At 52.5% G+C, this 25,101-nt stretch overlaps 2 protein-coding genes across 24 annotated transcripts; both read right to left on the minus strand.

Moving 5' to 3' along the window:
- Nucleotides 1–171: 171 nt before the first annotated feature.
- On the minus strand, nucleotides 172–11,678 carry IL17RC (interleukin 17 receptor C). Of its 18 annotated transcripts, none has more exons than XM_042236573.1 (19): nucleotides 11,542–11,678; nucleotides 11,067–11,088; nucleotides 10,740–10,892; nucleotides 10,391–10,465; nucleotides 10,202–10,300; nucleotides 9,443–9,554; nucleotides 9,126–9,170; nucleotides 7,495–7,634; nucleotides 7,228–7,287; nucleotides 5,434–5,488; nucleotides 5,167–5,348; nucleotides 5,022–5,072; nucleotides 3,601–3,646; nucleotides 3,339–3,460; nucleotides 3,011–3,070; nucleotides 2,436–2,484; nucleotides 1,063–1,158; nucleotides 919–957; nucleotides 172–824 (listed from the first exon to the last, which is right to left on the minus strand). In XM_042236573.1, exons 3-19 carry the CDS (start codon nucleotides 10,794–10,796, stop codon nucleotides 196–198), a joined length of 1,917 nt encoding a protein of 638 aa, XP_042092507.1. In that variant the 5' UTR covers nucleotides 10,797–10,892; nucleotides 11,067–11,088; nucleotides 11,542–11,678; the 3' UTR covers nucleotides 172–195. The 18 variants fall into 18 exon arrangements, with proteins under 18 accessions (XP_042092507.1, XP_014957786.2, XP_027813890.1 ...); XM_015102300.3 differs by having other exon boundaries at nucleotides 10,191–10,300; nucleotides 11,360–11,678; XM_027958089.2 differs by lacking the exon at nucleotides 9,126–9,170 and having other exon boundaries at nucleotides 10,191–10,300; nucleotides 11,360–11,678.
- Nucleotides 11,679–12,382: 704 nt separating this feature from the next.
- Nucleotides 12,383–23,615, minus strand: IL17RE (interleukin 17 receptor E). Of its 6 annotated transcripts, XM_042236578.2 has the most exons (17): nucleotides 23,462–23,481; nucleotides 22,580–22,666; nucleotides 22,243–22,258; nucleotides 21,573–21,695; nucleotides 20,868–20,965; nucleotides 20,448–20,607; nucleotides 20,214–20,353; nucleotides 19,243–19,311; nucleotides 18,089–18,155; nucleotides 16,952–17,127; nucleotides 16,824–16,871; nucleotides 16,694–16,742; nucleotides 16,360–16,511; nucleotides 14,652–14,720; nucleotides 14,121–14,172; nucleotides 13,940–14,038; nucleotides 12,383–13,474 (listed from the first exon to the last, which is right to left on the minus strand). In XM_042236578.2, the coding sequence occupies exons 2-17, from the start codon at nucleotides 22,580–22,582 to the stop codon at nucleotides 12,918–12,920; spliced, it is 1,878 nt and encodes a 625-aa protein (XP_042092512.1). In that variant the 5' UTR covers nucleotides 22,583–22,666; nucleotides 23,462–23,481; the 3' UTR covers nucleotides 12,383–12,917. The 6 variants fall into 6 exon arrangements, with proteins under 6 accessions (XP_042092512.1, XP_042092511.1, XP_027813894.1 ...); XM_042236577.2 differs by lacking the exon at nucleotides 23,462–23,481 and having other exon boundaries at nucleotides 16,360–16,508; nucleotides 22,580–23,011; XM_027958093.3 differs by lacking the exon at nucleotides 23,462–23,481 and having other exon boundaries at nucleotides 22,580–23,011.
- Between the last annotated feature and the right edge of the window lie 1,486 nt (nucleotides 23,616–25,101).

A 25,101-nucleotide genomic window follows, 5' to 3' on the forward strand; every position in this document is an offset into this window, starting at 1 on the left:
ACCCACGCCACAGCCAATGGCAGTGGGCCATGTGCCATTGCGTCACCCCATGCCAGCCAACCAGAGACGCCTCCGGGCTGCACCTGTCCGGGAGTTAAAGGGGCGCGGGGATACCGGAGGCTGGTGGTAGTTCGGCGGACAGTAGCTGAGGAGACACACTGGAGACACGGGTAGAAAAATAGCGTCCTACTTTATTCAAGTTCTGACTCCTGCCTCAGGCCCCATCCCGCATCCTGTCCCCAGGGCCCCCGGGGGCCGGAAACAGCTATCCAGGGCGGGCTGCAGGGCCCGGGACACTTGCTCCGCTCTCTCCGCGAGCCGTCGGGAGCGGGGGGCGGTGGGCCCCTGCAAAATCCCCAGAAAGTCGGGCAGCTGTGAGGGCAAAGAGAAGACTGGCACGCTGCGGAACAGGGCGGGCACGGCGTCCGCGGGCAGCAGTTTGTCAAAGTAGGCCCCGACGTAGCGGCCGGGCGCGCGGCCCTGCAAGAAGTCTGGCAGCACGCAGCTGAGCGAGGCGGCGAAGGCATCGTGCGGGCCGTGCGCCCTGGGCGCCGAAGTGGCATCCTGCAGCCACTCGCGGCACAGCGCCACGGCCCCGGGCGAAAAGAGCAGGACCACCACGCCGCCCTCCTGCAGGGTCTGGCGCCGCTGCGCGTGGAACCAGGCTAGCGCTCCCTGCGCGCTCAGATCGCGGCGGCTCCACAGGTCCACGGCCACGCGCAGCGGCAGCTGGCACAGCGCCGAGGCCAGGGCACCCACCAGGCGCTCGAAGCTCGCGTCGTCGGCGGAGTAGAGGAGCAGAGCCGCGCGGCTCCGGGAGGCCGCTGTGGGAGAGAACAGAGCGGGAGGGAGACGTGAGCTGGCCCGAGGCCCGGCCCGCTGGGGGCGGCCCCCCGCCCCGCTCTTGCTCACACTCACCCCCCGCTCGGATGTTCTCCTTCAAGAGCCTCAGCCACCCTGCGAGGGGAGAGGAGCGGAGGCAGCCAGTCAGCCCGGTCCCCGCTTTCTCCTGGCCAACTTCCAGTCCTGCCCCTGGGGAATGGGGAGCTAGGAAGCGCTCACCTTTCACAGGGTTCATTTTGAGAAGAAGGAGAAGGAAAAGCACAGCGGCCAAGAGTAAGCAGGCCAGCCAGACCAGGGCCCAGCGCTGGTGGATATCTAGGAGAATGAAGGGAGAAGATGGGCTTGTTAAGAGACCCCCACTTCATGAAGGAGAAAAACTGAGGCTCAGAGAAATGAAGAGAGTTGCCCAAAGTCAGAGCTCATAGGGTCAGAGTACAGGATATGAACACAGATCAATCTACTTGGGTGACCTTGGATAAGTGATTTCACCTTCTGCTTCAGTTTTCACCTCTGTAAAACTGAGATAACAGTGGTATCTACTTCACAGGATTCTTGTGAGGACTATATGTATTGATCCACGTAAAGCACTGAACACAATGCTGGATGGACATAAGTGCTCAGATGTCAGCTAAGATTCTTGCCCCCACTCCAAGGCTAGGGTTGCTGGACTCTTGACCTCACTCTCTTGGATGACTGCAGCAGCCTTCTATCTGGTGTCCCTGACCTCTTTCTTTTTTGCCTCTAACTCATTACCACATAGCTCAGTTGGTAAAGAATCCACCTGCAATGCAGGAGACTCCAGTTAATTCCTGGGTTGGGAAGAGCCCCTGGAGAAGAGATAGGCTACCCACTCCAGTCTTCTTGGGCTTCCCTTGTGGTTCAGCTGGTAAAGAATCCACCTGCAGTGCAGAAACCTGGGTTTGATCCCTGGATTGGGAAGATCCCCTGGAGAAGGGAAAGGCTACCCACTCCAGTATTCTGGCTGGAGAATTCCATAGACTATACAGTCCATGGGGTCCCAAAGAGTCTGACACAACTGACTGACTTTCACTTTCACTTTCACTACCACATGGCAGCCCGAGATCTTTTTAAATGCAAATTTGATTATAGCCTTTCAGGAAGTTCCTGCTATTCTTAATATAAAATCCAAATTGGTTACATTGGTTCCCAAGGCCCTACAATGGCCCTCAGGTCATCTCATTACAGAGGTCTACCTCTCAAAACACATTCACACTGGCCACCTTGGAGTTCCTCAAAAAATCACCCAGGGTCTTCACAAAAATGCATCTTTACCTACCCCCTTCATCTAGCTCAGCCTTCAGAGTTCACTTCCAACCTTTCCCCTGAACTTGCCTGACCTAGATCAGCTCCCCTCTATAAGCATTCAGGGCTTTGGACACTGGCATGAGGACAAGGATTGTGTCTCTGGAGATGCTGGGATCACCAGATTAGCTTGTGAATTAATGAAGGAATTACCCTCTGGTTGATCTTAGCCAGGAAAGGACAAGGCCATTGTGTGTGCTTCCCTGGGAATGGTCCCTGTCAAGATTCCAGCTCCCGGTACAGATAAGGGCAGTTCTTGTAATACTCACACTTGTCCATGGGGCAGGCCCAGAGTGCTCCCAGGTCACTGTCCCACAGCTGTAAGATACAAACAAAAGCAAATCCAGGGCCCCAGCTTGGTGTTCCACACCTACCAAGTTCCAGTCCCAAATCTGCAGCCGTGACCATGCATATTTCCCCCTACACACAGCAGGTTGCCACAAGCTGCTCTGCTTTGCTCATGCTGTGCCATTTTTCTGGACTGTGCCTTCCTCCTGGTGCCAGAACTGGCCCACAGGAAGAGACACTTACTTGAATGTCCCCTGGAACCCAAAGCTTAACACATTGGTTATTGACTGTCTTAACCCAGTGGTTATCTGTTTGCTGGTTTCTTACCCAGCAGCGAGCAACTTGGGGACAGTGGCTCAACCCTTAGCTTCCCCTGGGCTGGACAGAAAACAAGCACATGGATGGATGGCTGCTGGAGGACAGTGAGGAGGACCCTGACCCAGAAGGGTTTTCACTCTTTCCTGCTGGGCACAGGAAGAGGTAGAAAAAGTTTAAGACAGGGTTTGAAGCCTGTTGCCTTTTGGCACTGGGAAGGGCCCTCCTGCCACCTACTTACCTGTAGACACTGGCCCGACTGCACGTCTTGTAGTAACTGCTCTCCAAGGCGAGCTGCCCTCTGCCAAGCCAAGGAGTGGGGGCTGTCACCTAGAGGCAACACACCTAGGAGACCACCAGGCTACAGGTGGGCAGAATAGTTGGGGAGGGGGACTGGGAGACTTCTGAGAGGCCACTGAGAACAAGGTCTAAGTCTAAGTCACCCCCACATCCCAGAGACCAGCACAGGGCTTGGCTTGGAGGAGCGGAATGTGAAGAGAGTGAAAATTTGAGGTCAGGTGTGAGATGGAACTAGAAAGGGACATGGAGGAGGGCCCACCATCCCTCACCGTGGATGCCCTGCTGAGCAGTGGGGTGCAGCCACTGGGTTCCAAGGCACAGAGGGAACCATTATCCTGGGGGCCTCGTGTCTCCACCAGCAGCATGTCATCCTTGAGGGGCCCCAGGGAGTCTGGAAAGGGTGAGAGCCCACTCTGAGTTAGACCCAACCCAACCCTGCTCCATGCCTGACCTTCACCCCACGGGCTGGCACTTCCTGGGCTCACCCCATTGCAGTGGCCTTGCCCCAGCCTCCCCCGAGGTCCCACTCACCAGCCCACAAGCACTCTTGCATCTGTAGCTTCTCCCAGGTGCTCACCTGCTCAGAAGAGGCCAGAGTTAGAGACATGAGGAAAAGAGAAGCTGAGGCCAGAAAAATCAGAAGAGAAGGAAAGAGAGACAAAGGGGAGGCCTGTCGGGTTAGGGGTGGAGGCAGTCTGGACTCTGGACCTGAACTTAGGCAGATCTACGTTCAAAGCTGGTTAATGAGGAATCACTCCATCTTTCTCAGCCTCAGCCTTGTGAGGTTATCTGTGCTAACAGGTCTAACGGCCCTAAATTGCTTCCCTGTTTAATCTCTAAGCTGTGTCTGAACTTTTTTGTGATCCCATAGATTGTAGCCCACCAGGCTCCTCTACCCGTAGGATTTCCCAGGCAAAAATAGTGGAGTGGGTTTATTTCCTTCTCCAGGGCATCTTCCTAATCCAGAGATCAAACCTATGTCTCCTGCATTGGCAGGTGGATTCTTTACCACTGAGCCACCTGGGAAGCCCAGCCTAAATTAGCTCTTTTCATTTCTTTAAAAAAATAAAATTTGTTTTTGAGGTGGACTATTTTAAAAGTTTTTATTGAATGTTACAGTATCGCTTCTGTTTCATGTTTTGGTTTTTCAGCTGTAAGGCATGTGGAATCTTAGCTCCCCAGCCAGGGATCAAACTTGCACCCCCTCCACTGGAAGGCAAAGTCTGAACCACTGGACTGCCAGGAAGTCCCTACTCTTTTCATTTCTGATAGCACTTTATATACTCCCTTCTCGTCTAACCACCTTTTCAAAGAAGACTTATCTGACTGCCCCTCTTGAAACTGCAACTACAACCCTCCTTTATCCTTCCCCATCTTTTTCTATAGCAATTATACACAATTATAACAGACTGTGTAATTTACTCATTATGTCTACTGTCTGTCTTTTTCCATTAGAACATAAGCTCTCTAAAGGTGGGAATATTTATTGGTTTTATTCACTGACACAGCTATCCCAAGAGCCTAAAACAGTGCTTGGTGTATAGTAGGCGCTCAATAAATCTTGAATTAGTATTTTTATAACCACCCTTTGAAGTTGTAAAGCAACCCATTTCTCCAGGTAGGGAAATGGGATAATTATAACAAGTATCAAAGCAGCTAAGGTTTGCTGAACATTTAGTTTGTGCCAGTCACCAAGGTGAAGCACTTATTTAATCTTCATCTATGAAGTAGTTACTGTTATCATCCCAATTAAATACATGAGGAGACTGACATTCAGACAGGTGAAGTGCCCAGGCTCGCATGCCATGCACTGCTAAGGTAAACAGTGGAACTCCTAAAGAGGGAGTCAGTAACCACTTTGTTCCAGGGACCCAAGGATAAAGTGGATCCAGAAGACTAGGGGTCCGTGCAGGTCCTGTCCCCAGCTCAGCTCTCTGGAGCCCCCTTCTTGCCTGGACACAGACGTTGGGGTGGCCTTTCCGCAAGGGGAACTCAAGAACCTTCTGTGGAAAGAGGGTAATGCATGAGGTCATGAAAGTGGGCTCCTGGGCTCCCATTCCTTCCCCAACCCCAGGAACCTCCTGCCGCTTCACTTACATTCACTGTAACGTTTTCTCGGGGCAGCGGCGGGACCAGCGGCAGGCAGGGGCCCCCATCCAGTGCCTGCCAGCACAGAGTGGCCTCAGCGGGCAGCGAGCACGGCGCGTCTAGCCGCCAGCCCCGCGAGGGAAGCAGCTGCAACCGGGCAGCGCGCCAGAGGTTTCGGTGTGCGCGGGGGTCTGCAGGCAGAGGACAGGTCACTGCACTGCTCACCAGCAGGTCCCTCCCGCACTGCTCCCGCCCTGGCAGGACCTGTTCACTCACCCTCCCTAAAGGGGCAAATGCTGGTCCTGACAGAGTCGGGCTCCAGAGGCCACACCTAGAAAGGAAAGAGAGCTCCGCAGGTCAGTTCAACCCAGCCAACCTTCTGCTTAAAGCCCTGAGGATGCATTCATTCAGCCCCAAACAGTCAGCCCTCCTTGGCCCTCCTTATCCACTTTCCCTCATCCTCAGATTAGAAATATTTGGGGAGAAAATTCCAGAAAGTTGCAAAAAGCAAAACTTGAATTTGTCTACACGAAATTGTTTACATAGCATTTAGGTTGTATTCGGTATTATGAACAATCTGGAAATGATTTAAAGTATATGGGAGTATGAGAGTAAGTTGTATGTAAATACTGCACCATTTTATATCATATAAAGGACTTGAGGATCACAGACTTTGGTATCCACAGAAGTCCTGGAACTAATCCCTCTAGGATACTGAATATAGAGGGAGGACGTATTTTACAAATATATGGTCTTCTTGTTCTCTGCAAAGCCCGAAAATTGCACACATTTATTCTTTCAGCAATCCCCATGCCAACATCTGGCAACATCTTCACTCGACAAATTTTTAATGAGTACGTACTACGTGTCTTAGCACTATGGTAGGCATAGGGACATTTGACAATTAAATCCACAATCACTTTGTGAGAACACACTACTTGCCAGGCACTGTGCTAAGTGTGAAGGACACATCCATTTATTCTCCATTTATTCTTCCAATAGACTTTTTAAGTGTACCCGTTCGTGGCTTAGCCTTGTTCTAAGCACAGGAGAAATAGAATAATTTATTTAGTAAACCTTTAAGAGCACCTACTATGTAGCAGGCATTGTGCTTGGCAATCAGAACATTTATGTCACAGCAAACATTTCATGAGTGTCTGTTTTATGTCCTAACACTGTGCTAAGCAGTAGAGTTTCACGCATTCATTCACTCATTAACTTAACAAACTTGATTAGCACCCACTACATGCCAGCATTATGCAAAGCTCCAGGGAAATTACTAACTTTGAATAGATTATTATTTCCTTGCCTTCAGGGAAATTACAGATTCACAGTTGTAGTAAGAATAAAATGTATACAAATTAATAAATCAAGCACTCCATTTATTGAGGATTTGTCTTGTGCAAGAAGAGACAGGTGCCCAAATAACAAAAGCAATGATAAATAATGAACAGAAAAGAGAGAAATACAAGAAGATTTGGAGATAGGAGAGGCCAGGAGTTTGAACAAAAGCTTTGGGAAAGAGGTAACATTTGAACTGGAAGGATTAGGGTGTATGAAAAAGAAGTGAGGGCATTTCAGGTAGTGAGAATGAGAGATGTTAATATCAGAGGTAAAACATGGGACCTGATGACCAATTAATGTACAGAGGGAGAATGTATTATTATAGCATATATAAGCTGGAAGTAACACACTTCCTTGTAACAGCCCTCTTAGGCTGGTACTGTTATTCTCATTTTATTTATAGGAAACAAGCTCAGAGAGGTGAAGTGAATTGCTCAAGGTCACAGAGCTAGGAAATGGCAAGAATCAGGATTCAAATGACTCCGAGTTCATAACACAGGCTCTGCTCTCCAGGGAAGCCCAGAGAGGGAACTAGAGGAGTGGCAGAAGTCTTCAACGGGCAGAAAGAGTGTTCAGGGCATACACAAGCAGAAGACACAGGACAGCAAAGGTCAAGGGGGGCCAGCCCCCCTAGGAGCCATAGATTCCACCAGGCAGGTGAAGACTAACCCTCTCACCAATTCCCTGATTCCCTTCCCTGGGCCCCCAGCCGGATTCTGCCCCTACCTGAATACAGAGGCAGGGGACCAGGTCTGTGTGGTTCAAGGTAATGGTCTGTGGCCCAGTCTGTGGGACAAGTAGAAGGGGAGAAGCTGGATAAGATGAGTAGGAGGAAGGCTGCAGGCCAAAGTTAAGGACACTCGGCAGGCAGCTATTTCCCCACCGATGATCCTTGCTTTGACCGTGGGTGGCTGTGTCCTTTTCAAGGGTCCCCTGTGATAAGGCACTCGTAACTTTAGCATGGGAATGGACTTGGGGAGGGGGAGGCCTCACCAGGTTACTGTGCCACCAGGGTTTTATAGGGCCCTGGTCCTGGTTCCAGTACAGGGAGAGGCCAAAGCGCTGCTCCTCAGAGACGTCCAGCACCAGGCGCACGTCCTCGCCATCTGCAGACACGTTGAGCCAGGGCAGGGCTGCAGGGGGATACGGAGACAGACAGTCTTCCCTCACTGCTTCCACACACCCAAGCCTGGGTCATACCCAACCACTGCCCTTTGGAGTTTCCTTCAAACCCCTTAGACTAGGGGGGCCCTGGAGGGCAAAGCCTGTCTCCATCGCAACCCAAACTTTGGCCGCACCCCAGGATGGAACCTGTGTAGATCCCAGTAGGGGGTCTGGAGATGGCTCTTCTCCTTGCTTCTCCCTCTGCAGCCAGAAAGTACCCTGTAGCCACTAAAATAAAGCATTCTCCTCTGCTCAGAACCTTCTGATGCCTGCCCCCACCACCTCACTCCCACAGTAAAAGTCGAGGTCCTTACAATGCCTGCAAGTCCCTCTCGTCCGGCTGCTGCGACCCCTCTAATCTCATTTCCTAGTACTCATGTCCTTAATTAAGACACACTGTCCTTCTTACTAACACTTAAACATACCAGACACACTGCTGCCCCAGGCCCTTCGCACTGGCTCTTCCCTCCATATGGAACCCTCTCCCCTCAGATACGCATATGGCTCCTCCCTCGCCTCTTTCAGGTCTTTTGCTGACTGACCACTGCCACTCCCAACCTCCATATCCCTCTTCCCTGAATTTTCTCTGTAGCATTAATTACCATCTAACTTACTGTATATTTCACACTTGGAAGTGTCCTCTGTCACGTCTACTATGACCCTGACTCCCAGCTAGAATGTCAGCTCTGTGAGGGCAGGGCTTTTTTTTAAAATTGGTTTATCTCCAGTGCCTAGGGATATTCCTTGGGCAGAATAATTAGTCAATAAATATCTGATGACTAAGTGAATCAAGGTCTACTGAATGAATAAAGACATGAAATCAGTGATGTGTATCTGCATATCAAAGCCCTGGTGCTGAGCAGTCTTAAATGAATTACCAAAGAGGCATCAAGCTTAGAAACTAAGCAGAAAATGAAGCTGAAATAACTTAAGAGTTCAGAAGCCCCACAGTGTTTCTGTCTTGATGTGCTGGTAGTTACACAAGGGTACACATATGTAAAAATTAATTGAACTAGAATTAAAATTAGTGTACTTTACAGTTTTCTGTATGTATGGTACACCATAATAAAGTATTTTTTTTAAAGGAACAAAACAAAAGTCCAAATAGTCCATGTGAAAAACATCATCAGAACCTTGAGATCCTTAGCCCTTATTTTATGGTTTAAAGCTATTTTTATGTTGATATATTTGGGCGGGGTGGGGGTTACATCATAATCCTGACCATGCTTTGGGCCTCTGGATGTCTCTGGTATGAACAAATATTTGTTCTAAGGAGTGAGAATTCACCTTTGAATGCCTGGCACTGAGTAGGAGCTACTGTAGATCATGTGTGATAAATGAATGAATGAGCTCTGTGAGCCTGTGGGGTGTGGCAGCCAGACCTGAAGTTGACTCCCAGGGTCCCTCCCACTCCAGAACAAGCCCCTCCCTCCTCCCAGCCTGGTGGACCTAGCTCCTACCCCAGCAGCTCTGAATGTTGTCCTGGACTTCCAGACCCCTGCAGTCTGGGGAGAGATCACAGAAAAGCCTCCAGTGGGGTTAGGGGCCAAAGAAAAGAGGGGAGCAAACCAACCCCTGGGAAGACTCCCTGTCCCCTCAATATCACCCATATCTACTTCAGTGCCCACTGGGGAGCAATGTCACCTGGGGAGGCTGGGGGTGAGAGTGCCTGAGTGAAGTTGGGACAAGGAAGGGGGCAAGTGCAGAGGGGCAGTGGCCAGTGGGGAGAGAGACAAGGGGCCAGACTTGGGGCCCCTCAGGCTCTGGGGTCACTTACCAGGGAGCTGCTGCGTGAGATTGAGTTCCTTCTGGTACCTGGGCTGAGTGTAGGACCAGATTTGCACCTCAGCCCCCAGGGCAGCCTCAAAGCAGTCAAATACTATAGAGCCCTGTGAGGAGAGGGTGGCAGAAGGCTGGTGGTATAAGGCTCAGAATCCTCTCCATGGACCCCTCTCCACTTGCCCTCTGCCCTGTTCCCAACCAATGACTATACTGTATGGCCCCAAATTCCATCATGTCCTCAAGGACTCTAGTGCTAAGATACACACCTTCAGGAGGAGTGGCAGCAGGGCCAGTTAAGGGACTACAGCCACCCACTCAGTTAAGGGATTACAAAAGAAAAATTAAACTTTCTGAGACTCTTCCGAGCTGGGCATTATACCAGGTATTTTACATATATCAACTCATTTAATTCTCACAACAGCCATATGAGATAGGACTATTCTTTTTTTTTTTTTTTTTTTTTGGTGGGGTAGACACATCTCATGGCTTGTGGGATCTTAGATCCCTGACCAGAGATCAGACCTCAGCAGTGAAAGCTGGAAGTCCCAACCAGTGGACTGCCAGGGAATTCCCGAGGTGGGACTACTCTTATTCCCACTTTACAGACAAGCAAACTGAAGCATGAAGGACTGAAACGACTTGCCCACAGCCCTGCCAAGATCAGGACTTGAGATAATGCACATGAAAGTACTTCATGAATCTCATCTTTAGGAAGTGGTTAGCGTTTTTATTATTTTGCATACCACAGACTGACCAGGCTGCACGAGGGCAGCGGGCACTTGCACCTCCAGCAGGACGCAGTGGGCAGTAGGGTAGGCCTGGAAGGAGAGCACGATGTGGGCCTGGAGAGAGGCTGTGAACAACAGGGCGGGGAGGTGGTCAGCCCCAGGAGGGAGGGCAAGGCTCTGGGCAGGGACAGCTGGGTTGGCCAGCTTCTCCTCACCATTCCTAGGCTCCTCAAGCTCTGGGTCAGCTGCTCTTCTAAACTTCTCTTCATCTTCAGGATCTTCCCAGTACCCTGGAAGGGCCCGAGAGCAAGGCACAGCTCCAGCCTCGGCTCTGGGTTTGGCTTCCTTCCAGGAAGCTCGGTGCTTGGAAGCAGAGGCCAGGCCTGGGGCCTGGGGGGTGGGCGGTGAGACCAGGCTGACTTGGGGGGTGTGCACTGGCCAGTGTCTTCCAGGAGAATCTGAGGATGCTCAGGCTACCTGACAGACTCCCCCCGCCCTGTCCTCGTGTCCACATCAGACACACTCACGTGCACCCAATGCCCAGTCACAGGATGACAGGCTCACCGTGCACGGCCAAGTGGACGGCCACACGCACACAGAGGTCACAGTCAGTCTCCTCATGGCACCTCAGCACCAGCTCTGTCTGCAAGCGTGTGGGCACCAGCACGGGGCCTGGGGCGGACACGAGGCTCCCAGGCAGGCAGAGCACGTCACCATCTGTGTGTGAAGGGCGGGGTAGGTGCTGAAGCCTCTCAGACCCAGAGTCTGGTTGCACCTGATACCCCCGGAGGGCCAAGGAGCTTTGGGCTCTCCCTAGGCTGAACAGCTCCCACCCTCTTCCCTGCTGCCAACCCAGAAAGATCTTTCCTCTCTAAAAGTAGAGCTACTCACCCCAGAGGTGACAGGACAGGCCCTGGGAGAGAGGTAAAGACAAGTCAGAGTTTATGCTTCTGAATCTAACATTGCCTCCGCCGCCGACTCTTTCTCCCTTTTTTGAGTCCCTCCCAGAAGAACTCAGATCTAGCTCTTGCCCCCTCCCCATTCTTCTCCTACCCCATCAGCACCCGACAGACCAGCCAGGGCGGTTCTGACAGGGATGGCAGTGACAGGAGCCAGGCTAGGGCCTCAACAGCCCCAGACCGAACCCGGAGTCTTCCTCAGCCCGCCCAGGGCCCCAGACTCACCGGAGAGCAGCGGGCCGTGTCCTGAGGCCCCACAACCCTCTCAAGAGAGAGGACCACGGGGTTCCGGCCCAGAGCCAAGGACAGAAGGAACCAGGGCACAGGCATCTTCCAGGTGCCAGGCAGCACCCAGGCCTGAGGCCCTGTCCTGCGCCCCCCCCCCCGAGGGGGGGCAGACACCACACCTCTTCTCCCACTCAGCCGCGGGCCTCGAGGTAGGAGAGGCTGGAATCGTTCCTCAGCCTTGGGGTCCCGGCGCTGGCCCGCTCGCGCTCTCCTCTCCCGGGAGTCCTGACTCCAGGCCAGTCCCGGTCAGAGTGCTTTCGTTTTGGCTCCCGGCAGGCAGCCGTCTGTTCCCGCCCCCCCGGTCCCTCCCACCGAACAGACTTGGGAGCCAGCAGCCCTGGATTGGAGTGGTGGCTCAGTCCCTCCTCCTCTTCTCCTCCTCCTCCTCCTTCTCTGCGGACACCTGGCTGGGAGGGGCCCCTGGAGAGGGTGGTGGCCTAATGGGTGAGTAAGGGAGCTCTTACTCACTCTGGGAGTCCCTGAGGAGGAGGATTCTGGGCAATCCTGGGTCATTTTCACTTCCCATATGACTCTGGGACTCCGGGTCCCTTCCCACATTCTCCTTGGGCCTCACTGTGGGACAGGAGCACTAAAGGCACGAGAAAGTGGGCTTCTCATCTCTGCTTGGCTTATGCTGAAGTGTGGCGTCAGGGGGAGGAACCCAGGACCCAGAGGCAGGAAGACAGGGTCCTAATTGCGCTGTTGCCACAGGCTAGCTGCGTGACCATGGACCCATACCACCTGTTTTTCCTTTTTCTCTCTGAAGAATCACAGTGAGGATCAAGATCTCCAGATCCCCCTTTGCCTTTTCAGAGGCACTGCTTGTGAGAACGTGACAAATGTGGATATGGATGTGGACACAGAGGATCTGGGCCCACAGAATGATGTATAACCACCCCTGGGTAGGGTAATGCTGATCCTTCCCCCAGCTCAGCACCCTGGGCACACTGAAGAGGCACCTTGTGTTTCTTAGCTTACCCATCATGTTTTCTTTTATTCATCTTTCTCTCAGTCTCCACTGTCCCACCTCTGCCCCCACTACCCAGGGTCAAAGACTTCCCTGGATCCAGAGCCCTCCCTCCAACTGTGGGCAGGGTCCCCTTTTGAAAAAGGTGGATCCTTAGCCCCAAAGGGGTGTTCTGCCCTCTCCCCCTGCCCCTTCCGCCCCCCACTCCGCCCCGCCTCCCAGTCAGAACTGCCATCTCTCCTGCCTCCCCAAGCCCTAAGCTCTCCGTGTGGACTGGAGCCTACGTGCACTATTCTCTGGAACTTTTGGAGAGAGGAAGTGTGATGATCCCCACCCACCACAGGACAGAGGTCAAAGGCGTCCTCGGTAAAGAGAGACTCTCCCTGAGGGTTCTGAGGAAGCATGAGCAGGAGGAAGAGGCTGGGCACTGGGGGAACGTGGGGAGTGGGCGGGGACGCTGAGTGAGGGGGTTCCAGCCAGTGGCCCTAGGCCTGCAGTCACAGACATCCTGACTGCGCTGAGCTCTGTTCAGCCGTGGTCGGCAAGTTTGGCGGCCTCCAGTTCCAGCCTGCGGCACAGCTCCACGCGACCCCGCAGGCGCGGCCGGGCGACGAAGCAGCCCCGGGTGGCGGCTTCAGTAGAAGCCCGAGCGTCCAGGGCGCGCAGCAGGCGCGGCAGGTCGTGCAGCAGGCGGTAGCGGGGCAGGGCGCGCAGGGGCGGGGGAATGTCGCCCTTGGCGCAGAGACGACTAAAGTAAACCAGCAGCAGCAGCGGGCGCGGGACGGCGTGAAGCAGGGCGCGCAGGGGCGCAGCGCGAGGATCCGGGCCGCCGGTGGGGCTGGGGCCGGTGCTGCTCCACAGAAGTACCACAGTGCCCCGCTCCCGCGCCACACGCGCCCGAGCCTCCCAGAGCCACGGCAGGGGGCCGACGCGCGCCACCCGCGTGCCCTCCCAAAGGTCCACGATCACGTCGCGCCCACTGCCCAGCGCGGCTCGCAACAGTTCAGCAAGTGCTCCCACCAGGCGCCGCTGCGCCTCAGACTCCGCCACGTGCAGCAGCAGCACCGGCGGCGCTCGGCCCGGGCCTGGGGGCGGGAGCAACAGATGAGCAGGGTGCGGGGCTAAAGGAAAACGCAGCCCTCTCCTCCCAGGCCTCGGGGCTACCTGATAGAGTTGAACATCACCCCGCCTCCACCTTCCCTGTTCCTCATCTGCGCCAGGGTTGGGTACTGAAGGCAGCTTTAGTCTATAGGGCACCTTTGGGCTAATTGAGGCAAGGGCCAGGGCGACAGGTGCAGCGCAAGCTGCATTTCCACCGCACTTGCCTCTTGCCTAGAGACGCCGCAGAGAACTACCTGCAGAGGGACCTTTGTCCTGCTTTAACCATCTCTGCCCACTAGGGGGCCTAAGGCTAAAAGCCTTGGTAACACGGACGGGTGCCCACAGCAGGGAGGAGGCTCTTTGGGAAGGCATCCTGGGCAGGGGAGCAATGGGAGGGCAACTGGCCTAGGAGCCAAAACAGTCCCCAGGTTACCTCCGAGTGAGCTTACCTGACAGTGGACGCCGGCACGTGAGAATCAAAACAACTCCCAGCAGGGTGGTGAAGGCCAGCAGTGCCAGGATCAGGAGCCCCAGGCGTCTGTGAGAGACTGAGTCAAGCAGGGTGAGGCGAAGCCCAGCTCCTCTGTGCCCAGCCTCCCTCTCACTCCCCGTCCCCTCCCCAGAACTCACCATCTGGACACAAGAGGCGCTTCCAGGCAAACTGGACATCTGACCTCCACACCTGAGGGCAGAGAGCCCCCCACCCTTGTGAGCCAAGGTAAACCCTTCTCCCAGGGGAAGCTGAATGAGGTGGGAGGATGGAGAGGGGGACCCTGGAGAGGGCATTCCTCTAGCACAGGGTTTGTGCCTGGGCCAGCTTTGGCAAACTCAGAAAGTAAACCCAAAGTGGACCAGGGCACCCACGAGGAGCTGGAGGGGCACAAGTTCTGACTGAAGTAATCAGACGCCACTGAGCTCCCACCCCAATTACCATGTCTGAATGTGGACACAAAGCACCAGGTTTTCTGAGTTTTCAAGAAACGCTGGAAATCAACTTTTAAAAATATGACATCTCCCACTAATTAAATGGTGGCAACTAATTCCAATTTCAAACACTGTGCTGGCCAAATCAAACATTTTTACCGACTGGATTTGCTCCGTGTGCCACCTGTGGCATAGATGCCAGGGGTGTGTATGCAGAGTGAGGGCAGAATTTCTTACCAGGACACAGCCTCCTGGCCTCAGGAAAGGAACGATGAGGTCTAGGGTCACTGGGGTTGAGCCCCGAGTCTGTGGGAACGAAGAGCAAAATGTCCCCACAGAGGCAAATTTGGCTCCATGCAGCCCCTGAGCCTTTGCCCATGCGGTGGTCTTCCCTTCTCCACACCACCCCCAATCCTACCAGGCTTAGGGCCAAGTGCCACCTGAACAAGAAGCCTTCCTAGGCTTCATTCCCAGATCCTGCTGATCATTCCCAGATCTGAACTGCGGCACAGATACACATTAATCAGGCACTCATCAACAAACATACTCTAGGTACTGACTCTGCACCAAGCCGTGAGGAAACAAGGTGGGCACAGACATTGGTTCTGTCCTCTAGTAGCTCATAAACCAGATCGTTAATCTCTGCCCTGCAAACCTGGAGGGACAGCTTGTCCATTGGAAAGAATGTAAGTTGTAGAATCAGGAGACCACAGCTAGCAAAGTCAGGCTTAACACTGCCTTTGTTGTTCCTACCAGTGGGATCTTTGCATCGAGATAGACTACCTTCCTCCTTGAGCCTCAGTTTCTTCATCTGTGTATAATGGATAATAATCCTTATGTTACTGGGCTACTGAAAGCCTCAGATAGGAATATGCAGGTGGATGCCATTTACAGTACACAGTGCAGTGTGTATTCATTTACTAGTAGTGCTATTTATTACACGATAGGCTCCTTATGGGCAGAGGCTGTGTTACATGCTTTTCTTATATCTCCCAGGGCCTATTACAGAGTGGGAACATAGTGGGCACTGAATAAATGCACGCTGAACTGACGGCCCTCCATCTACAGGCAGGATGTGGCTTCACCCTGCGTCCTGGGGGTTAGTTAGGGTGGATCAACTTCCATTCTTTGGAAACACCCTCCACCCTGTCCCAGCCCTTCCTCAGCCTCCATTCTCCAGCCAGCTGTGAGCGGGTATAATACAGTGGCTCTCAAACCATGGTTAAACTCAATGATGTTCCCAGCTCACAGCAATAAAGGAGTCCTTGGATATAGCTCCCTATTTTAGGTCATCCCACATGATTTTGTCTTAAATCTACAGCATTTACTACCATCTGTCTGCTTGGGAGCCCTCAAAGACTATAAAACAAATAAACAAGCTGCATGTGAGTAAGAAAGAACTGAGAAGAGCGAGCCATGCTTAGTCAGCTTGGTGCTGTGGTTTTGTGGATATATTTGATGGTGGTTTTTATGTCAGATACACAGGAGAGAGTCTGCTAGTTAGCTGTTTTTAGTTCACATGATAGAGTTAAATCTGTCAGTGGTTCCCAGTGTTCTGCAAAGAGCACTTCAGCTTCCTGGGGCTCTGTCTCCCAGAGACAGAGAACTCCTGCCCGATGCCTTGTGGAGGCAGGCAGGGGTGTGTGGAGAACAGCTGGTTCAGGAGAGGGCATCAGTACAAAATGTGGTGGCAGCTGGAGTGGGTCAGAGAGCAGCTGGGAGTGGGAGGGCCAGCCTCTTGCCTGTTTATCCCTGTTGGTTCAGAAATGGAAAGGCCTAGAAACTGCTCCATCGAAGACTCCACTGACTGGCAGAGGAGGCAGCTGAATACTGGCTTATCAAGTCATTAAATCAGCAGATGCTGTAAGTCAGATATTTGGTTGCCTCTCCCTGATGTGTCTAATCAATAGGTCCCAGTGGGAGACAAACCCTGGCTAGGCCATACCTGGCTGACGCTGTACACGGGGGGCACCACGCTGTCCTGCCCCAAGCCTGGGTAGTTCCAGGCAGCACTGAAGGTGACATGTGTTCTTGAAGAGAAGTGAAGGACCACCTGCTGGGCCTGGGTATCCATGCTCACATTCCAGGATGGAGCTGCTGTGGAGCGGGGGAGGGGCGGAGAGTGTCAGGTGAGAGATGATGTTTTTGTGGGAGGTTATAGGAGCTGGGCTGCAGTTGACAGAGAAGTCTAGGGCAGGGACAGAGTTTGGCTTCACCACAGTTGTGTGAGGGTGAAATGGTGGGAGAGGGGTCCCAGCCAGGGTCACTTATTGGCTCACCGAATGTCCGGTGGGGGCATTCAACGTGGCTGCTGTTTCTAAAAGAGAACTGAGAAATCCGAGAAGGGCATGTCAGCAAGCTCCAGGCACCATGCACACCCTTCCTGGTCCCTGTTGCCCATGCTGGTACCTTGAAGCAGAGCTGGGGATGCAAGTCCACTTTCTCCACGATGTACCACTGTTGGGGGAGAAGAGAGTTGAGAGCAGGGCCCCAGGCCCTAGCCCTGCTTGCCCAGGCCCTAGGAAGGCCTGACTCACCCCCTCTGACTCTCGAGCCACGGCATTGGGGAGGTCTTCGCAGAGGGGGGGCCAGCCCCTCCTCTGGCACAGGGAGGCCTCCAGCTTCAGTGGACAGCGGAGTGTCACGGCCATTACCATCTGATTGTGCTGGCTGTGGTCAGTGAAGTTCATTGACTCCCAGAAGTCTGAGCCATCTGGGCAGGCAGCAGGGGCAAAGAGTGAGGCCCAGGAGGCCTGAAACTGATCCCAATCCCCAGGGCATCAGGAGATGATATTTCTGAAGGAGCTTGGTACAGCCATGGTCTGCCTAGGTGATAAAGGAGCATGCCGCTTCCAGTCCCTCCTGTTACCTTTTATATTTAGCTACCTCCTCTCCTTCTTGCACCTCCCTTCTGGCCAACTCCTTGCTGCTCCCCAAACTCAAAATCTTCGTATCTTTTCTTACATTCCTCTCAGAATTAGGAATGCTTTATCCTCTGTTCTCTTCTTTCTAAATCCTGCCCTTTTTCTGAGTCCAACTCAGGTGTCACCTCCTTTAGGAGACCTTTTCTATCCAACCACCATGGGGTTCTCCTTCCCCTGAGACAACCATCATGGGCTTCTCTGTCCCCACAGGTCATGCCCTATGGCCTATTCCTTAGTTACAATCCTGCCCTGGACCATAGGCTGCTTGGTGCTACTCATCTGTCATGTTTGAGCATCCTGTCTCTGCAATTTGGGCTCAACAATATGCATAGATGTCACCAATCACTTTCACATATAATATTGAATTCCAGTCTCATAAGGAGTTGGAAAGTGAGGCAGGGCAAGTATCATTATTTCACAGATGAGGCTCGGAGAAGAATGAGTAGCAGAGCTGGGAAGTGAGTCCAGGTCTTCTGATCCGCCCTCTTAGTACACTGCCTCCTGGGGTGGATATTTCTGAACCTCCCATAGTGCCCAGGACAATGTTCAACAGCCTGATTTAGCAGGCATGGTAGTCCATGACTTGCCTCCGCACTGATTCCAGAGAAAGTGCCTCATGCTTTCTGCGGACTTCCTCCCAGACCAGTGTAGAGGGTGTGCATGTGCGTGCGTTTGTGTGTATGTATGTGTGTGTGGGAGAGAGACAGAGAGAAGGTGTGTGTGCACAGGAGTCACGTGAGCAGCACTCACAGGCTTCAGGCTGGCCCTGGAAGGGACATTTTTTGCGCCTCACGGTGTCCTCTTGCAGGTAGGATGCCTGTGGGAGAAAGGAACAGGAATGGAGGTCAGAGGACTGGCTTTCCCAACATCACTCAGACTTGAATCTCATTCTGGCTTGACTTTGCCTAGACACAAGCTGCCTGAGCTGGGTGGGCACCAAGGAGGGGGAGCCGTGTGGAGTGCAGGCCAGGGTGGAGGCACTTGGGGAGGAACTCCGGACTATAGCAGTGAGGTCAGTGAGGGAGGGGTTGAGTCCTCTTCTCTGGGAGAGGAGAACCTAGCCCCAGAAAGAGGCAAATCATGAGGTCCATGTTCCTCAACTTCTGCCTTCCCAGGTGTCCATTCTCAGCAATTCCCAAGCTGCCAAGTGCCCTGCCAGGCCTCTCCCCACAACATCCAGTGGTTGTACCCCTGGCAGGCGCTCCTCATTACATGTCTCTGCCTGTACCTTTCCTTTCATCTCCTTCCTGGTAACACGGCCCCCAGACTTTTCTGTCTAGCTGAGGAGCCTTTTTTCAAAAATATATTTATTTCTTTGGCTGTGCTGGGTCTTAGTTACAGCACATGAGATCTTCAGTTGCAGCATGTAGGATCTAGTTCCTTGACAACAGATCAAACCCTGGGCCCCCTGCATTGGGGGTGTGAAGTCTTAGCCACTGGACCACCAGGGAAGTCCCTTAAAAGAAGTCTTAATGCTAGGTGCCCCCAGCCCTACAGGCAGAGGAGGAGGACTGCCATGTAGGGCTAGTGGGAATGACACTTCTGGAGCCATATGCAACCTTGCAGTAGCCATGAGCCCTCACCCTAACGGCTCAGGACACCCAGTGAAGGCAGCTGTCTATTCTGTTCTGTGGGTAGGCTGAGGCTGGATCTCAACAAAAGCAAGCTGGGTTTGGGTGGGGCTGAGGTTGGAATCACCCCCCGGAATATCCCATGATCAGCAGTACACCTCCACCTCTGACCCAGTGTGAGGCTCACTGTTACCTGGCACCAGTCTCCACCAGCATCTCATTAACACCAGCCCTTTTAAAACCAGACTCAGTGGAGATACACTTGACCAACTGTGCTGTCTGGGTGGCCTAGGAGTGGAGCCATGGACCACCCACACCTTTTCCTCTGCTCACCTCGATGCACAGACAGGGCAGAAGGAATTCATAAGGCAGGTCTACAGCGCGGCTCCCAGGCACAATTTTCTGCGGACAGTTCAGCAAAGGGAAAGATGAAGAGGGGGCTGAGAAAGAGCAGAGGCACCCTGGACAAGGGCAGGAAGAAGCTGGGAACTTACCCACCATACAGCCTGCTTTTCCTCTTATCTGAGGCTTATTTCTTTCACTGACAAATTTATTCTCAGGGGGTCTCTGTCCTGTAGTCTGACCATCTGCTCTAAGTGTCTCAATACATGGAATAGGGGGAGGGAGGAGCTGGGGAAAGGAATATACATTTATTGAGCCCCTACTGTATGCTAGGGAGGGTGCTAGGTGCTAGAAGCACCAACTCAGTGCATTAAATGCTAGCATCACGATGATGTCGAGAGGCATCATCATCATTTTAAATGTGGAGAGCTGAGGGACTTGGGTACAGCATCAGTCCCTGCAAATGGCTCCAACTGTATACAAGAGTATCCGTGATAACTGGAGGTTGCGGTGGGATGTCAGGCCATAGGCTGGGAGAAGAGCGGACATCTCATTCTCTGAGGAGCAGTGACAAGAGAGAGAGAGATCAAAGGGTATCAAGACAGATGTGACCAATTTATTACTTTCCCAGGGAAAACAACTTCTTGGTGGAACTGAAAAGGCAACCTGAATCTCACTGAGGGTCATCGCACTGAGGTTAAGTGCCATATTCCTCACCTTGCAAGGCATTCATGGTTGTCCCAGGTCTCTACCCCCTCTTCCCTTCCTCTCCTGCCAGGAGACACGGCCCCCTATCTTCTCTCTCTAGTTCAAAGTCTTCATGATAGGCACTTCAGACTTGTAAGAAGTCTTGGACAATTACCATTCCTTTCTGGGCCTCAGTTTCCTCATCTGTACAATGGGTGGGTACTTTGGCTCCAGCCCTGTGTGATTTGGCTTTATAGGCAGATGGCACTCCATACCTGGGCATCAAAGGGATGGCTCAGGTCCTCACACTCCAGTGCCCACTGGTGGCAAAGACGCACACTGACCTCTGGGCCTGGAGGAATGGTCACTTGAATAGCCCTTGTCTCAGGCAGCAAGTCAAAGGAGAACTCAGGTCCTGGGGAGAAGGGGGATTTGGTGGCCTTGTCTCTTGGCCTTAGCACAGGCACCACTACTTGGCTCCACCATCTCCAGTCACATGATGTGCCTACCTCCAAGCTTTTGTGAGCCGGATCTGGAGAGATCTTCCCCTGCCTCTGGATCCACTGGCTGGGTTCTTTTGGAGCGCAGCCCCTTGTGGGAGGTATCTGGGGAGAGGCTGGAGTTGTGATGGCCCTTCTCAGAGAGGCAGCAGCTACTCAGCAATTTCATCTGCAGGCAGACAGCAAGGTTGGCCTCAGGACAGAAATCAGGAACTCTGGCTTCTATTCCTGTCTATGGAGCAGCCCGAGGTACATCAGGGAAGCTGCCCAACATTTAAGCTTTAGTGTCCCTAATTGTGTTATGGACAGAATAGTCTACTTGAGCTCCACGCTTTCCCTTTCTCTTGGGTGACTGGAGAACAGAAGGAGAGGCCAGAAAGGGAAGGGCTGTAGGGCATAGGGCAGGGCTGGCATTGGCAGGGAGAGTACCTGAGCAGACACTGGCATCCTGTGTCTCCTACAGAACCAGAACTTGTAAGACTTTTCGGATTTCTGCACTAGGAGGTGGAGCCAACCCCACTGAAGATCTGCACAGGGAACAACACATTTACTATCCAGCCCTTCACAGCCCCTCCCCTATCTGAAGATGTGACCTGGTGTTGGACAGTCAATCATTTTACATCAGGGAGGGTAATGATCCCAAACAAGTTATGATACAATCAAAGAGAATTAATTTCTTAAGTAGAGAAAAATCTATGTGTATACAAAGATTCATAGTAGCATTATTTATAACAGTGAACAATTATAAACTGTCAATTCTTAAGTAGTGTGTGGGAATTTAGTATGTCCCAGGCACTGAGGTAGGCAAGAAAAATGCAGAACTGAATAAGATCTGTCTGTTCTTTCTTATAAGAACTTGCCTTACAACTAGAACATAGTAATAGTAAATTCATAGAACTGAAACAATTTTAATCCCAAGAATTGGTACCAGCTGAAAGGAGAAACACATTCACAAAATGATACCCCAGAACTCATCAGTAGTCACAGTATGCTATTTCAGGATGGCCGAAGTCTCTGCTGAGGTTGATAACAGGACCAACATCTCTTTTAGTATGATACATTTTACTTGGCTCACCCCCAATTCCCCCAATTCCCATCTCCTCTAAGAATGGCCCAAAGCGCTGTTTCGCATACCCAAGGGACCTGACACCAGATGCAAGCACCAGCAGTGGGGACGGTGGCAGCAGCAAGCACACCAAGGCTTTGGGGAGAGGGGAGGGGCCGGCTGGGTATGGTGAGGAATCTGGGCAGACCTTCCTGTGACAGAAGAAAAGGAAATCAGACGGTAAGGTCCCAGGACAAGTTGGACTTGAGGCTGAGCACTGCCACTTACACCCCGGCCAAGTGACTTGAGGCAAGTTACAGACTCCTGTAAGCCTCAGCTTCCTCATTCATAAAGTGGGCCTGCTGTCAAGCTTAAGCAAGATAATGCGTAGGAAAATACCTTGTAAAGTAGAAGGTACCGTAAAATAGGAAGGATCATTGTTGTACGACTGACTAGTGAGGGACTAGTCAAGGCGGAGTGCCTGGAGATTTACCTGGCTCTCATTCAATCCTCCCCACAGCTCAGGGACAACAGTTTTCATTGTACAATCATTTCTACTCTGCTGCTGTACCCCTCAGACGCCATGCACTGCCCGAAGCCATGTGTGGAGTATGTGGCAGTGTTGCAACGCAAATCCAGGCTTGTCCTCACTCTAAAGCCTGTGCTTTTCCCTTGATACTATGCCACTTCTTAGGTAGAGAACAAAAAATTAGAATGGAGGAAACAGGGAAGGGGAGCAGGGCAGGGAATGAGACTCACCAGTGAAACTGCCATCCTGAAAGCACAGGGCCGGGTAGGGAAAAGAAAGGACAGAAGTATAATTAGCAGAGGTTCTCACAGGGGTGTTCTCCCTGCTCACCCCATTAACCAATAGTCCATCCACTCTGGCTCTCTTCTTCCCAGGTCCACCCTGCCCAGGCCCTCAGTGCCCTGGGACTATGGCTATCCCTTCAAGATGGTGTAGAGGACACGCTGATGCTGCCATCAGAGCTTAGGGACCTGGGTGATAGGAAAGGACAGGCAGCAGAGTGGGGAGTTTTATGAATGAGCCTGTGCGCGCCAGGTGTCCCCACCAGCAGTGGCAGGCGCACCTTACCATGCAAGAGGCCAGTAGACAGCGGGTACTCCAGCGGGGAAGGAAGGGGCAGCCAATCCCAGCAGAGGCAGACAGGCCAGTGAGCAGCTGGAGAAGAGGCAGGAGCAGGGCTGCCAGGCTGGGGCTCCCCATGGGCTTCCGTGGGGTCAAGGCGCCCAGTGCATGGCTGCACGGCCCGAAGGAGGGCGGCAGGGCCTGGGCCGGCTAGCTGCGCAGCAGCTGGGAGTGCAGTGCCAGCAGGAGCCCTCGCCTCGGCCTGCCCCTGCCCCGCCCTGCCCCAGAGCTCCTCCTCGATCCCAACCAGCCGGCCAAGCCACATTCCTTCCCCAAGTGCAGGGACAGGGGGACATCTGCCCCTCAGAAAACCCCGCTCCCCTACCTAAAGGGCAAGGGGGCTCTTGCTCTGGCAAAGAACAGGAAAGAGGCGGGTACAGGGCGAGGGGGATGGATGGCAGGTTGCATCTACTTAACCCCTCCTACTCCTGCAACACCCTGTAGATGGGACCCGCCCCTTAGCAGCTCCTGGACTTGGATCTCCCCTGGACACACGCTTCATCCTCTCACTTAGAGGGCCAACAGAGCTGTCAAGCACTTCTGTGCACTGGGTGCTGGAGACAGAGGTGACTGAGCACTATCTAGAGTGGAACAAGAACGCACTGTAGGAGGCACACAAAGCTCACATGTCCCCCAGCGCACCCTGGCCCTACCTGGCTGACTCTTGGGATTATAGAGTAGCTTTCTGATGACCCACTGGCCAGTTCTTCTAGCTCTTCTGCCAAAGGGCCTCCAGCTTCAAGGATCCACTAATCAGTAGTGTGCTCAGGAGGCCCTAGAGCTCAGAGCTGAGTGCTGGAGCAGAGGGAGCGGGCCCCACGCACTGACCTGGTTTCCTGTGGTTTCCGATGCTGACGAGGCTCCGTTCTCTGTGGGGACCCTCCCCGTCGTCCCACAGCTTCCTCCTGCTCATGGAGCATTTGAGCTGCTTCAGCTCTCACCTTGGTGACACACACAATGGAAAAAAAGTTGGGGGCACACCTACTGGGTGGAGGTACCTTGACACTGTTATTAGCCCTCTGTACCTTTCAGTAGCTTGACCATAGCTATCTTTAGGCCAATTCCATCAACAGTTTCTAAGTCTTCAGGTCCACTGTCTGAAGACCCCCTTGTACCCATTATCCTAAAAATACTAACTCTTGAGTTCCTTAGAAAGATCTTTTCTTATTCTTTATGTTTCTCCAGTGCCTAGAAGTGGATGTCATGAAATAGGTGCTTTGTAGTTGGGTAAATATAAACTGATGTTTCATCTAAGCAGTTTATTTCACATTTCGTATGTGAATCACTTTCAGAGTTGATTCTCTTAACTATCTTACAAGACAGGTGAATTAAGGAGAGAAATAAGAAGCAGAAAGGAGAATGATTTGGTCAAGGTCTCTAAGCCCAAGGAGCTCCAATTCGGCCAGCCTCTCACGGCTCCTTTCTGTTTTCTCCCATCCTTATGGCCTCTCCCTGCACTGCCTCATGCCCCTCTGCTCCTGAGAGCTTCTAAGGGCCTACCTGACTAAGTTCTTTTGGCCTTGGAGCCCACCACTGCAAACAAACTGCTAAGATGTGAAGGGAGAAAAGGGTGGTCTGGCCATACTAAGGCTTCCCTGATAGCTCTGTTGGTAAAGAATCTGCCTGCAATGTAGGAAACCCCGGTTCAATTCCTGGGCTTGGAAGATCCCCTGGAGAAGGCGTAGGCTACTCACTCCAGTATTCTTGGGCTTCCCTGGTGGCTCAGATAGATTACAGAGTCTTCCCCCTAATTTTTCACTTAGCTCACAATGGTTTAGATCTATACCGATAACGTGTTTTCTAATGCGGGGGACACCAAGTGAGAAAGTTGGTTCCATTCTCAAACACTTTTCTCTTTTGACTCCTTTTATCTTCTAGGCTTTCCAGTTGGCTCAGATGGTAAAGAATCTGCCTGCAATGCAGGAGACCCGGGTTTCATCCCTGGGTCGGAAAGATTCCCTGGAGAAGGGAATGGCTACCCACTCCAGTATTCTTGCCTGAAGAATTCCATGTTCAGGAGGCTGGCAGGCTACAGTCCATGGGGTCAGAGTCGGACACAATTGAGAGCCTAACACTTTCATCTTCTGATTCTCACAATGAAAACATTTAACATTTGGTTAATTGTTCCCTGACTCTGGCTAAAGTATGGGAGGAGAAGTGGAAAAGAAATGACAGAGACACATATACATACATAAGAAAGAAAGGGAAGAAAAAGAACATGTATAAAAGGCAGAAGAGACAGAAGGAATAGGGGAAGGAAGGGAGAAAAGAAAGTTTGTTTTGCTAGTTCATTTATTGTGGAGACTTTCCCAAAAAGGAGCTTAAAGTAAAAAGTACAGTGGGTGAATTCCAGTACACCCTGGGCAAGACCAGCATTTTGCTGAACTCCTACCATCAGATTCTGGGCTATGGGCTTGGCCCACTGGTCTATAACCCCTGAGGTCAGTCTTACCAAACCATCTTACAGA

This window comes from Ovis aries, chromosome 19 (assembly GCF_016772045.2).
Source record: "Ovis aries strain OAR_USU_Benz2616 breed Rambouillet chromosome 19, ARS-UI_Ramb_v3.0, whole genome shotgun sequence".
Lineage (NCBI taxonomy): Eukaryota > Metazoa > Chordata > Mammalia > Artiodactyla > Bovidae > Ovis > Ovis aries.

Excerpts from the sequence above, each read along its gene's own strand:
- IL17RC (XM_027958085.2), bottom strand. The coding sequence starts at position 11,217 with ATGGGGAGGGGGCAAGAGCTAGATCTGAGTTCTTCTGGGAGGGACTCA. Across the intron at positions 5,073-5,166 it reads GAGAAAACGTTACAGTGAAT|AAGGTTCTTGAGTTCCCCTT; the intron begins GTAAGTGAAGCG and ends CTCTTTCCACAG. Across the intron at positions 3,647-5,021 it reads ACCCCAACGTCTGTGTCCAG|GTGAGCACCTGGGAGAAGCT; the intron begins GCAAGAAGGGGG and ends TCTTCTGAGCAG.
- IL17RE (XM_027958093.3), bottom strand. The coding sequence starts at position 22,711 with ATGGGGAGCCCCAGCCTGGCAGCCCTGCTCCTGCCTCTTCTCCAGCTG. Across the intron at positions 14,721-16,359 it reads CCGTGTACAGCGTCAGCCAG|ACTCGGGGCTCAACCCCAGT; the intron begins GTATGGCCTAGC and ends TCGTTCCCACAG. Across the intron at positions 14,173-14,651 it reads GGCCAGGAGGCTGTGTCCTG|GTGTGGAGGTCAGATGTCCA; the intron begins GTAAGAAATTCT and ends CTCTGCCCTCAG.